General features: G+C 44.1%; 1 protein-coding gene across 4 annotated transcripts in view; it reads left to right on the top strand.

Moving 5' to 3' along the window:
* Positions 1 to 14,357, top strand: part of adamtsl7 (ADAMTS-like 7) — a 409,793-nt gene that overhangs the window by 58,823 nt on the left and 336,613 nt on the right. For all 4 annotated transcript variants that reach the window (XM_048542933.2, XM_048542954.2, XM_048542947.2 and 1 more), the window contains one exon: positions 6,762 to 7,087. In XM_048542933.2, the coding sequence (XP_048398890.2) occupies positions 6,762 to 7,087 (326 nt within the window). The remainder of the gene's footprint in view (positions 1 to 6,761; positions 7,088 to 14,357) is intronic.

The raw sequence follows: 14,357 nt of genomic DNA on the forward strand, positions 1-14,357 counted from the left end.
TGACTGCAGTGTGATCCTTTCACCCATGTATATTTCCACGTACTCATGATCATTCTTTTGAGTTCATAGTTTCTGACTCTGCTCGAGGGAATTCTTTTGCCTGTTCTCCTGTCTGACTCCTTGTCAAATGGAGTGTATGATTGGTGGTGTGCAACAATGCGGGAGCAGTGTGCATTGGGAGTGCCCAGCGGAATTTCTTGCAGGATTGGGAAACTTTTGTTAATCCTGGATTGGACAGCTTCAGTTGAAGACCTCAGATATATCCTTTTGGGATGGCGGATGTTGACATTTTTCAGTGGGATGAAGGAGATGGACCAGAAACTGAGGGAGCCATGCACTTCTGCCACTACCATCTCAACCTGTTGAATCATGTGTCAAAACACCAATTCGTGGCCATCTAGCAAAAAGACAGTCAATTAGTTTTGTGAAGGATGGCTCCATGCCTCTTTGGGAGTCGAGCCAAAGACGTCAGGTGGCTCAGAGATTATTCTAAAAACAGGAAAACAGTCAGAACGAGAAATTGTGAGGCCCCTTCCTCTTTCCTCCCTTCCACCCTTGTACCACCTGCAGGCAAAACATTACTGAACTGTCTGACAACTGAAAGATGCAGCGTTCAATGAATTATTATGGACAATTGTGTTCTTAGTAAGCTCAATAGCATAATTAATAAAGGCAGGCTTCCAAGCTCTGTTCCAGCTCAAATTCCACAATTTTGGATTACACAGGACATAGAACAGTACAACACAATACAGGACCTTTGGCCCATGATGTGTCGACCTATTAGCCGACTCTAAGATCAAACAACCCTGCATATCCTACATTTGACTACCGTCCATGTCCCTATCCAAGAGTCGCGTAAAACTCCCTAATGTATCTGATTGTACTACCTCCACCAGCAGCACCTTCCTCGCCCCCACCACTCTCTGTGTAAAGAACCTACCTCTGACATCTCCCCTGTACCTTCCTCCAATTACCTTAAATAGTCATTTCCACCCTGGGAAAAAGTCTCTGGCTATCCATTCTATCTATGCCTCTCATCATCTTGTACACTTCTTTCAAGTCACCTCTCACCCTTCTTTGCTCCAATGAGAAAAGCCCTTGCCCCGTTAACCTTTCCTCATAAGACCTGCCCTCCAGTCCAGGCAGCGTCCTGGTAAATCTCCTCTATACCCTCTCTAAAGCTTCCACATCCTTCCTATAATGAGGCGACCAGAGCTGAACACAGTATTCCAAGTGTGATCTAACCAGGATTTTAAAGAGCTGCAGCATAATCTCACGGCTCTCAATTCCCCTGCCAATGAAAGCCGACATACCATACGCCTTCTTAACAGCCCTAACAAATTGGGTAGCAATTTTGACGGATCTATGGACATTGACCCCAAGATCCGTCTGTTCCTCCACACTGCCAAGAATCCTGCCATTAACCTTGTATTCTGCATTCAAATTCGACCATCCAAAATGAATCACTTCACACTTTTCTGCGTTGAATTCCATCTGCCATTTCTTTGCCGAGGTAGGCTCTCAATGTCCCATTACAACCCACAACAGCCCTCCATACTGTCCACAACCCCACCAACATTCATGTCATCAGAAAACTTACTAACCTACCCTTTCACTTCCTCATCTAAGATTATTTATTAAGATCACAAAGAGTAGAAGTCCCAGAACAGATCCCTGCAGAACACCACTGGCTACCAAGCTCCAGGCTGAATACTTTGCATTTACTACCACCATCTGTCTCAGTTCTGTATCCAGACAGCTATATTTCCCTGAATCCCATGCCTCCTTAATTTCGGAATGAGCCTACCGTGGGGAACCTTATTGAATACCTTGCGAAAATCCATATGTACCACATGCTCTGCTCTACCTTCTCCAATGTGTTTTGTCACATCCTCAAAGAATTCAGTAAGGCTTGTGAGGCATGACCTGCCTCTCACAAAGCCATGCTGACTATTCCTAATCAAAGTGTGCTTTTCCAAATAACCATAAATACTATCTCTCAGAATCCTCTCCAATATTTTTCCCACCACGTAAGTAAGACGGACTGATCTGTAATTCCCAGGATTATCCTTATTCCCTTTCTTGAACAAGGGAATAATATTTGCCAGCCTCCAAGCATCTGGTGCTGCTCCAGTGGACAGTGAAGATGCAAAGATCATCGCGATGGCAATCTCTTCCCTTGCTTCCCATAGCAACCTTGGGTATATCCCTTCTGGCCCCGGGTCTTATCTGTCTTCATATTTTTCAAAACTCTAGCGTCATGTCATATTGCTGACCCGACATGATTGTACCCTGGTTCATGTTGTAGGGAAAGGATGCAACTCACCCACGTTGTGGTTGTAAAATACAGGTCTGATATAAATTTGACAATGAAACTTTACCGGTAACTGTTGCTTAACCAGGAATGATGGTAAGTGACCAACTTCTTTATTCTGTGGTAAGCGAATAGTTATGTTGATTTACCTTGAAGGTAGAAAAGCTACTTTTTATAGTTGAAATTAGTAAATGTCTTCAGGGAGCATGGATTTATAAATGTGGGTGCAAAATACAAGAGAAAAGATGGTAACATTTACAATGCAGTAAAACATGCCAAAGCAATCCAAGGGGCCTGTATTGAACAGGTGATCAAAATCCTCATCGAAGATTGATGCTTTGAAGGAATGCCTTAAAGGCAGAGGGATGTGGAGAATTTTAAGGGGAGAGTTGAAGAGTTTAGATGGCCAAAGGCATAGCATGCAAAAACAGGCTCAATACATTCAATCAGAATTGAAGGTGCATAGAATTGAAAGGATATAGGGAAGGAGAACTTTATTGAGCAAGGAAGAAATGAGCCCTGGCATTATTTGAAAAGAAGAATAAAGAATTTAAAATTTGAGGTGTTACAGAATTGGGAGCCAATGTAAGTCAGAGTGAGGACTCTGCTGTGTGCTGAATCTATACAAATCACTGGTAAAGGGGCTGTTGGAATATTACGACCAATAGTCATCATCCTGTTTTTAGAAGCATTTAGCAAGATTATTTCAGATATTTAGGGCAAGGCAATGACATAGTGGTAGTCTCACTGGACTAGTAATCCAAACTGATTGTCGCATGACCTCGATTCAAATCCCATTGTGGTAGCTGGTGGGATTGAAATTCAAGAAAGAAAGTTGGTTACCGTAAAGGTGACCCTGAAACTATTATCTGGTTGTCATTTAAGCCTCGCCCCCAAGGCGGCTTCACTAATATCCTTTTGGATAGGAGACCTGCTGTCCTGACTGACCTGTGACATGGCAGCAATGAGGTGCTCTTAACTGTCCTCTGAAATGGTCTAGCAGGTGACTCAGTTCAAGGGCGATTAATGATGGACAGTAAATGCTGGTGATGTCCGCAACTCCTATGTCTGATCAATGAAGAAAGGATGCCAGGATTGAAAGCTTTAACTTCTGAGAAGGGACTGGAGAATTGTTTTACTTGACCAGAGAAAGTTGAGGTGGACCTGGCATTGGTTTCAAAGTTAGGAGATTGCGGTGACAGTGCAGGTCCCTGACTAGATGGCCTACATTTAAGATTGCCAATAGAATAAAGGGAGAGGTTAAGCAGAATTATTCTTAGTTATTCTATATAAGGATTATTTGAATATCAAATAACTTACCAAAATCATCAATGGAAGCAAAATGGAGAATAAGGTTTGAAAGGGGATTTACTGAACAGTTGTAAAAAGAAACAGAAAGTAAAAAGGATATGGGAAAAGGAACTTGAATGGGACTCAATGAGTACTATGAATTCTTTTGCATCAAAAATGACATTGGAGGCACGAATCTGCAGGACCTGCCTTTGGGCTGAGGAACCGAACGGGTTAAAAAATTACAAGTCCATATCTAAGGGTTTTTTGGCCCTTTTGAAGCAGGAAGAAACTTGACAGCAAAATTTTGTTTGAGACTTTATTAAGACAAAGTTAAGACGAGTTTATTTAGTGCTCAAATAACATACATCAACAAACTTGGACAGTAATTTGTAGTTTAACCTGGAATAAACCACCAGTGTACAAATCTGGATGTCTGAGTGCACAACATGGTTTCGCACAGATTTGGTCTCTTTATACTTGAGCCTCACTCCCTTTTGCCACTTGGCTTGCTTTGTTTGTGTCTCTGGATCATCCTTCCTCCCCTGTCCACAGAAACAAAATGATGCTGTCTTTTATTCTAGCTATTATCCAATTAACCCCACTCTAATCCCAATCACTTTCAGCTTCAGTTGTGAGGAATACTGCATGTGACTGCTGTTAACTGTATATGTGTACTTAATGTAAGGTTCTTTGTATTTAATATTGTATCAATGCTTTTACATGGCATGATTCCTTATCCGGTGGAAAGGGACCTCTACATTCTGCTCTGCCACACTAGCAGTTTTCCCAGACAGCCTTCTCAAGGTCATGGCCTTTTGCTGAGAATTCATTCTTTATAACTTGATATGTACTCCCATAATGCAGTGATTGTAATGAGGCCAGATGAACCTCATAGAATATGTGTTCACTGATTGGGGCTGCTAATGTGGTCCAATCAAGGAGCCCTGGCTGATCGATACAAACAGAAGTGTCAGACATTCTGTTCACCCTGAGAGCTGGCTCTGAGGGATCAGTGTCAAGGACTTTCCATGTGTAAATAAAGGGTGACTTGGTGATGGGATACCGGCCTCTGGAGTTATTTCACCAGAATCCCTGTATCTTGGTGTCTTTTCTATACAATCCCCTACTTCTAAGATTTCCCACATAACTGTACGACGAAGAATATCTAATAAAGACAAGTGTTATGAAACTATAAACTTTGTTAATTTCTAATAATACTGTTATATTTTAACAATTAGTATGCTTTCTGGTAACTCAGCCTGTCACGTGGTTCCCAGAAGAAACTGCATATGATAAAGTGTAGTGTCCTGTTGGCTGGTCTGATTTTCATTAGTGATATGTCCAAAACATGATTTGTGCACATCAGGCACAGTAGGCTAAGGTCTAAACTTGTATCTATCCAAATGTCCTTTAAATGTTGTAATTGGACCTGCCTCTACTACTTCCTCTGGCAGCTCCATTCACGCACCACTCTCTGCGTGAAAAAGTTGCCCCAAAGGTCATTTTAAATCTCTCCCCTTTCACTCACTGGTTTAGGACACTCTGGCTTTGGGGAAAAGACTTGGCTATTCATCTCTTCTATGCCCCTCATGATATTAATGAGTTGGATAGATGCTATAAAGGCATATGGGGTCGATAAAGGGACATGGTTTGACATGAGGGGCCATGGGAGATTGGTAGTAGCGAATTGATTGGCATCTTGAGTGGAGGTGCACAGATTGGCACGGAGAGTATGGGAAGTTGTAGGGTGGGTGGAAGGGCATGAGGAGGCGTGGACTGAAAAGGAATGTGCATGGACAGTGTGTGAGGGTTGAAGACTGGAGGCATTTTTTTTCATTTTGTTTCTTCTCTTACTGGGGCAACACGAAGGCTGGTTTAACAAATTGTGAAGCTGGATGAACACAGCAGGCCAAGCAGCATCTTAGGAGCACAAAAGCTGTAGTTTCAGGCCTAGACCCTTGATCAGAAAAGGGGGATGGGGAGAGGATTCTGAAATAAACAGGAAGAGAGGGGGCGGCGGACCGAAGACGGATAGAGGAGAAGATAGGTGGAGAGGAGAGTACGGGTTGGGAGGTAGGGAGGGGATAGGTCAGTCCGGGGAGGATGGATAGGTCAAGGGGGTGGGTTGAGGTTAGTAGGTAGGAAATGGAGGTGCAGCTTGAGGTGGGAGGAGGGGGTAGGTGAGAGGAAGAATAGGTTAAGGAGGCGGGGACGAGCTGGGCTGGTTTTGGGATGCAGTGGGGAAAGGGGAGATTTTGAAGCTGGTGAAGTCCACATTGATACCATTGGGCTGCAGGGTTCCCAAGCAGAATATGAGTTGCTGTTCCTGCAACCTTTGGGTGGCATCATTGTGGCACTGCAGGAGGCCCAGGATGGACATGTCATCTAAGGAATGGGAGGGGGAGTTAAAATGGCTCACAACTGGGAGGAGCATTTCTTCCTCTCACCTATCCCTGCCTCCCACCTCAAACCACACCCCCATTTCCTACCTATTAACCTCATCCCGCCCCCTTGACCTGTCAGTCCTCCTCAGACTGACCTATCCCCTCCCCACCTCCCAACCTGTACTCTCCTCTCCACCTATCTTCTCCTCTATCCATCTTTGGTCCGCCTCCCCCTCTCTCCCTATTTATTTCAGAACCCTCTCCCCTTCCCCCTTTTCTGATGAAGGGTCTAGGCCTGAAACATCAGCTTTTGTGCTTCTAAGATGTTGCTTGGCCTGCTGTGTTCATCCTGCTCCACACTTTGTTATCTCGGATTCTCCAGCATCTGCAGTTCCCATTATCTCTGATCAGTAAGGCTGGTTTCTTGCCCAGCCTGTGGGCAACCTCCACATTGCACCCAACAGTTCAAACTGTATCTGAGGGTGGTGCCCATGACTCCCAAAAAACCTGATGTTACCAGCCTCCCCCCCCCCCCCCCCTCTTCCACTCCCCTGAAGTTTTGGCCCACTTTGGGGCTGAGTTTATGGAACGAGGAGTTATCCCAGTTTTTTGACTCCTGATCCAAAAAACCTCAGGCCTGTGCCTTGCAGACAGCTAGCATAGACAAGAAGGGGCAAATGGCCACATGTGCAGTTTGTGGCAGTAACTGTAACACTGTATTTCAAAATGACACGAATGAGGATCATTTGGGTTTCCTTTTGTCGTCAAAGGTACAGAGCCGAGTGAAGCGCCAGACTGTGCACAGCTTCACAGAGGAACAGTTCAAAGGCTCCTGGGGTAGATGGGGCCCGTGGTCTTCCTGCACCAGGACATGTGGCGGAGGAGTAATGCAACAGACGCGGCCCTGCCTTCCTCGAATGAAGCAAAGAACTCAGCCGACATTCCAGTTTGCAACGGGCGATCAGTCCCTGCGAGCGTTTCACATTCCCCTCGGCCGAGTGCTATCCAGCGTTCGCCACTCATACCCACTCCATCGGAGCCCAGCCTACAAGTTAACAGGAACCAGCATTAACCAGATTTATCAGATCTCCAACAGGTAAACCTCAACACAGCATTCTGTTTACAACTCCTTATCTGTGATCAACTTCAACTTTAAGGACCATTTGAAACCTGCAGTTAGGCAGCAATCTCATATGTTGGGATTTGCGAGAGGTGAACAATAATGATAGCCAAGAGCCAGAGATGTATTTGAGCAAGGATCAGATTCCAGGGTCCTTGTGAACTCCCGTTCCCATTTCAACTTTCAAAACGGAAGTGCTCAGAAAGACAAATTTTATATTAATTCAGATCTCTTTTAAATAAAGGGGAAATATCCCAAGTTGTGAGCTGAAAAGAATTGTTTCAGAATTGCCTGAGTTGCCTGGTTTAAGAGCAGATTTCCTGATGTGAGTTTAACGCCTAGTCTCGGTTTCCCAGCACTGGTTTCCTCTATAGCAGTTTTGTCAAGTCTGGTATGAGCATTTTAATGATGTTTTAATTATGAGGCATCTGTCTTTTATGCATGTGTTTTTAACTTTAAGTCAGTTGAGTAACAATTTTTTGTAAGGTGCCAGTGTTATACTTGACAGGGTGTTTTCTGATGTTTACATTAAGTATATAAGCTCTACCACCCACTTAATGGTTTCACTCGATGTCTGAGTAGTCCACAGCCTTCCTGTGCTGGAGTTATTGAAGCGTGGGGACACAGGGAGGTGGTGGAATTCTTTCTCACCACCCCCCTAACCCAAGAACACACAATCTCCCACTTAATCAAACAGCCTCCTCCACCTCAGAACCCCCCGGGTAGGGTGGCGATTTAGGCATTAAAATTCTGTTCAAAGAGACAGTGATAAGTCAAGTTTACAGGAAAAACCAAAGGTAGAGGATGAACTGGAGTGTGCAAATTTGATTCTGTCCCTGTCCTAAAATTGAATGTTCTCAGTTCAGTTGCATATGATAATTTGATTTTATGTTGGCCTGGAATTTGCTGTGAACAGTGAGGGAATGGCCATTCACTCTGCACCTTGCATACATTTAGCTGCAGGTCTTTCATGGGTTTGGCAACAAGGATTTACAGTCAACCCACATCTGTTTGAATGTGGCACCCTCTGCAGGGGATGGCTGGCATTTATTAGCAAGAAAGCAGCAGGGAGTCCTTTAATCCAGTGAGATTTAAGAATTCCCACTGAGCCAGGAAAACTGCAGAGCAGTAAATTTGAAAACGAGAAAAATAAATTACGTTTTAGTCAATGTGCAGGTAGCGAAATAATGGTTGGGACATACGCATGGGATTAAGGCAAATACATATTGCTGAAAAACTGTTTTAAAAAATTTATGTTTTAAAATCTCTTGCCTCATTAATTTTCTTTGGCGGAATGAGAGTCTACACTTATTAAATTATTCTTTAGTGGTGAAAAAGGTTCTTCAGCAAGCTATTCAGCATATTGAGCCATTGCTAGATTAGTTGCCCCGACAAGCCTGAACTTTTCGTCAATCGCGAATGCGGGGCAGTGGGGATAGTGGTATTGTAATAATGTAATAGGCTAGAAATCAAAAAGCTTGGCATAATGCTTTGGAGGCATGAGTTCTACTCCCACCGTGGCACTTAAGGGAATTTAAATTCAATTAATTAATCGGGAATAAAATCCTTATTGATGATAATCTCATTATAATGATCATGAGTATATTGAATTGCCCTAAAAATGTATCTAGTTCATGAAGGAAGGCTATCATTCTTGTTGAGTTTAGCCCACACGTGACATACTTCTCTCTCTCTTTAAGGATTTCTCCGATACACAGAGCTATTCAACTGCACATGACTTCGCACTGGGTCCCCAAGTATACAGACTCTGTGTAATTCAGTTGCCTTCCATTTCTTAAATACACAAGTAGGCCATTCAGCCCATCAAGTCTGTTCCCCCATTCACTGAGATCATGGCTGATCTGATAAACTACAATTCCACTTTCCTGCCTTTTTCCTATAACCATTGATTCCCTTACTGATTAAAAATCTGTCTACCTCTATAGCCCACACTTAACTATACAGCTTCCAAAGTGCTCTGTGGTAAAGAATTCCATTGATTCACTACCTTCTGAAGGAAGAAATTCTTCCTTATCACTGTCCTAACTGGATGACCTGTTACTCTGAGGTCATGCCCCCTGGGCCTAGGCACCCCATATTAGAAACAACCTTTCTGTATCATCTTGCCAACTCCTGAACAATCTTGTACGTATCAATAAAGTCACCACATACTCTTCTCAACTCCACTGAGTACAGGCCCAACCTATTCAATCGCTACTCATAAGACAGAACATCCATACCTATGTTCAGCTGAGTGAACTTTCATAGAATCCCTACAGTGTAGAATCAGACCCTTCAGCCCAACAAGTCCACACCGACCCTTGGAGCATCCCACCCAGACCCATCCCTCATCACCCACCTAATCTTCACATCCCTGAACACTACGGCAATTTAGCATGGCCAATCCACCTAGCCTGCACATCTTTGGGCTGTGGGAGGAAACCGGAGCACCCAGAGCAAACCCACGCAGACACGGGGAGAATGTGCAAACTCCACTCAGACAGTTGCCCGAGGCTGGAATCAAACCCGGGACCCTGGCGCTGTGAGGCAGCAGTGCTAACTATTGAACCACCATGCTGCTGTAACAGGGCATCTTAGTACAATCCTTCTTCGGACTACATCCAATGCCAGAATATCTTTCTTAAAAGGTATAAAACTGTTCACTGTATTCCAGCTATGTTCTGACTAGTGCCTTGTCTGGTTTTAGCAGAGCCTTCCTGTTTTTGTGCTCCATTCTTTTTGAAACAAAGGCCAGCACTCCATTTGCCTTACTTATTACCCGCTGAACTTCCCTGTTACCTCCACTTGGAGGGTACATCTGTTTCTATCTCATTACTCGTTGCCTTTCAGAGTCCAGCCGTAGACGTTTGACCTCCTGTTTATGACCCCACACTGCTCTGAGACATGTATTAACAGTCTTGGAATAAGCCCCACTCTATTGCAAGGATGTGTCAAATAATGCCACCGAACAGCCCTCCAAACTGCCTGTTGCCTGAATGTTATTAATCTTGGGCGCTGGCTTGCTCAGTACAATGGAAATAGACATAACTGGAGGCTTTCACCTTAAATGGCATAGAAAAGCTAAGCAGGTGTATCAAAGTAATACAGAATAAAGGCATTGTGGGCGTACCCATACATCACATGGAGAGCAGCAGTTCAAAAAAGTAGCTTCTGAAGAGCAATAATTACTGGCTTGAGCTACAACACTGACATCTCAAGAATGAATAACATGATTGCCTGAGTTCACAGCTTCGCAGTGAGCTGTTTCATTTCATCTGTGAAGGCAGCAAGAGTGCACCCTGTGGAGGAACTAAGTAACACAGGAAACAAGGAACGAGTTTCTGCCGTTCACTACACACTCTGAGGCCAAAGGTGGCTGTCAGTTTTATGCTGGAGTATTGTCAGCTTTAGTCATTATTACAGGCGCAAAAAGCCAGTTTTCTGCAGTAAATATCAAACATCTTTGAAACCAAGAATTAGAATCGGCTGATGTGTAGGACATTCTTTGATGTTTAAAGCCAAGAACCAGCAGAGACACAAATGGCAGAAGCATGTGGTCTTAGTGGTGAGCAACCTATGTTGAACATTTGAATTTCATGAACCTGTAGGAATTAATACGGAGAAAACAGTTTGTGTAAACTAATTATCAGTATTCTTTTTTATTCATGTGTTTTGCTAGCTGGACCAGGATTTTATTGCCCATCCCTTGTTGTCCATGAGAAGGTGGTAGTGATGTTCTGTCTTGAACCACTGCAATCCATTTGGTGTATGTGCACTCGCAATGCTGTTAAGAAAGGAGATCCAGGACACAGTTTCACTAATGGTGATAAATTTCCAAGTAAGGATGGTGAGTGGCGTGGAGAGGAATTTGCAGGTGTCACCATGTATCTGCTGCCCTTGCCCTTCCAGGTGGTACCATTGTGAGCTTGGAAGGTGCTGCATAAGCAGCCATGGTGATTTGGTGTTGTGCATCTTGTAGACCTTGGAGCGAGCGAATACTTGTGGATGGGGTGGTCCGGTGGCTCAATGGTTAGCACTGCTGACTCGCAGCACCAGGGACCTGGGCTTGATTCCACCCTTGGGCAACTGTCTGAGTGGAGTTTGCACATTCTCCCTGTGTCTGCGTGGGTTTCCTCCGGGTGGTCCAGTTTCCTGCCACAGTCCAAAGATGTGCACTCTAGGTGGATTGGCCATGCTAAATTGCCCGTAATGTTCAGGGATGTGTAGATTAAGTGGGTAATAGGGGGATGGGTCAGGGTGGGATGCTCTGTGGGTCATTGTGGACTTGTTGGGCTGAAGGGCCTGTTTCCACACTGTAGGGAATTCTATGAATCAAGTGAGCTACTTTGTCCTGCAAACCTCTTGAGTGTTGCTGGGGCTGACAACAGGAGGAAACATTTTTAAATCACTGTTGATATATTTCTCCTTCTTCCTTCCTATGGTGTATTTATATCTCTTTTGATCCAACCAGAAGCTTGCTGCAACAAAAAAAATGTTAAAGAAACCCTAACAAATAAATTTTACATTAGCTTTCTAGTCTAATGCTGCATTTGACCGAATGTGGTGCCGATCAGTTTCTGAAGGCCCGTAGTGTGCCAGTGGACACATCTCCAGGAACACACAGATCTGGATGCACCTTAGACCAAAACATGATTCCAAATCCATATTAACGTGGGTAACTGCCCTCTTAGCAAACCATTTGTCTCAACGATAATTAGGGATGGGCAATAAATGCTGGCCTTGCCAAAGATGCCCACACATCCCATGAAAAAAATAAAGATGCCCAGCTGTGAAAATTGCTGGTGCCATTGGGCATGCCCGTAGCCCATCTGATTTGCACCGAGTTAGAATGAAAATCACACTCTTGGAAATTTGGGGTGGTATCATCTTGCACAGGGTCTGAATTACTTCAGTGGGATTGCATTGGCACAGTTAGACAATGATGGCAAGGTAAGTGTCTTTGGCTGTTGTTTAAATGGAATTGATGCTGTAAACAGTTGGCTTTCTGTCACAGTTATTTGGTAATAAGACATGACTGACACACAAAGGCACATGTCCTGTCCAGAATGCAACCCTCTACCACCATCCTGTGTATCCAATTGGCTAGCTTCTCCTGGACCCATCTGATGTTACTGTACTAACCAACCACCCCACAGTACCTTGTTGAACGCTTTGCTGAAGTTCATACAGACAATGTCTATGGCGCTGCCTTAATCAATTGTCTTTGTCAGCTCTTTAGAAAACTCAATCAAGTTATTGCGACACGATTTCCCACACACAAAACCATGTTGACTATTTCTAATCAATCCTTGCTTTTCCAAATGCATGTAAATTCTGTCCCTCAGAATCCCCCCAACAATACTCTCACCACTGATGTAAATCTCACAGGTCTGAAATTCCCGGGCTTTTCCTTACAGCGTTTCTTAAAAAATAGCACCGCATTAGCCAACCTCCAGTCTCCTGGCAAGTCATCCAGGGCTGCCGATGATACAAATATCTCAGCAAGGAGCCCAGTAATCTCTTTCCTAGCCTCCAACAAAGTTCTAGGAAACACCCGATCAGGTTCCAGGGATTTATCTACCTTTATGCGTTTAAAGATCCCCAGCACCTCCTCTTCTGTAACATGAATTCTTTTCAAGACACCATTATTAATTTATTTACCCAAATTCCCTAGCTTCCATGGCCTTCTCTACAGTAAATACTGATGCAAAATATTTGTTTAGTGACTCACGCGTCTCTTGTGGTTTCTCACATAGATGGCCACACTGATCTTTAAGGGGCCCAATTCTCTCCCTAGTTATTCTTTTGCTGTTAACATACTCATAGAATCTTTTTGGATTCTCCTTAAATCTATTTGACAAAGCTATTTCATGTCCCTTTTATGCCCTCCTGATTTTCCCCCTTGAGTATACTCCTCCTGCCTGTATATTGGTCCATGAATACCTTACCGTAGCAAGCTTCTGACTCAATATAGGGATGGTTTTTAACACTGCCTACTCAGTGAGAACTATGGGCAGAATCTTCCAGGCTCATAGGCATTGAGAACAACATAGGAGGCCTGGAAAATTCAGGGTATTGTCATGAGGACAGATACCTCATGTCTGTGTCTTTCTGTGCAAGTGTCCTGCAGGGGAGAAAAAGTCATACTTGAAAATAATTTCATTGGTTCTACTGAAACTCCATTTTAAAGTATATTAAATTAGATTCCCTACAGTGTGGAAACAGGCCCTTTGGCCCAACAAGTCCACACCACCCCTTAGAGCATCCCACCCAGACCCATTCCCCTATAACCCACACACCTCTGAACACTATGGGCAATTTAGTATGACTAATCCACCTAACCTGCACATCTTTGGACTGTGGGACGAAACCAGAGCACCCGGAGGAAACCCATGCAGACACGGGGAGAACGTGCAAACTCTGCACTGACAGTTGCCTGAGGCTGGAATCGAACCCAGGTCTCTGGTACTGTGAGGCTGCAGTGCTAGCCACTGTACCAACCTATGCTAGCTGAATCAAACCAATATGTGTCACTGTTAAGTTTTACTGGGTTTTCATTCTGGAACTTAAGTTCAGGATGGGAAGATGCATAAGCAACTACTTGAAAACCACTCCAGCACCTATTCTAACTTGGCCAATAATTTTCTGAGCTCCACAAAGGGCAAAGAAGAGTCAACCCCTCCTGATCAGGTAGATTGTGTGGCCTACTTGTCGGCTGTGGGGGGGGGAGCCTCGATTTACAACCATTTCTGTCTGGATGCATGTGGTCCTCAGTCAGGAGGCAGGACCTCTGCTGTCCACTTCGGTGCCTGAAGATGTAGCAAGCCTTGCTTCCAAATATGAATATGAGGTTCCCCACATTTTTGGAGGAAGTGGGATAGATACCCGACTAACATAAAATATTCTACTCTGTCATTGGGTGGAGAGGTAGAATGTCCGTGGGACTATTGAACATATGAACTAAGAGCAAGAGTAGGCCATTTGGCCCCTCAAGCCTGCTGTGCCATTCATTAAAATTCATGCTGACCTAGCGTCAGAGAGTCATTCAGCATGGAAACAGTATCTTTGATCAAACTAGTCCACGCTGACCATGTTCCTAAACTTAACTAGTACCACTTGCCTGCATTTGGCCCATATCGCTCCAAACCGTTCCTATTCCTCTATTTATCCAGAAGTCTTTTAAATGCCATAACAGTGTCTGCATCCACCACTTCCCCAGGCAGTTCATTCGACACACAAGCCATTC

Source organism: Stegostoma tigrinum, chromosome 1 (genome assembly GCF_030684315.1).
Source record: "Stegostoma tigrinum isolate sSteTig4 chromosome 1, sSteTig4.hap1, whole genome shotgun sequence".
NCBI lineage: Eukaryota > Metazoa > Chordata > Chondrichthyes > Orectolobiformes > Stegostomatidae > Stegostoma > Stegostoma tigrinum.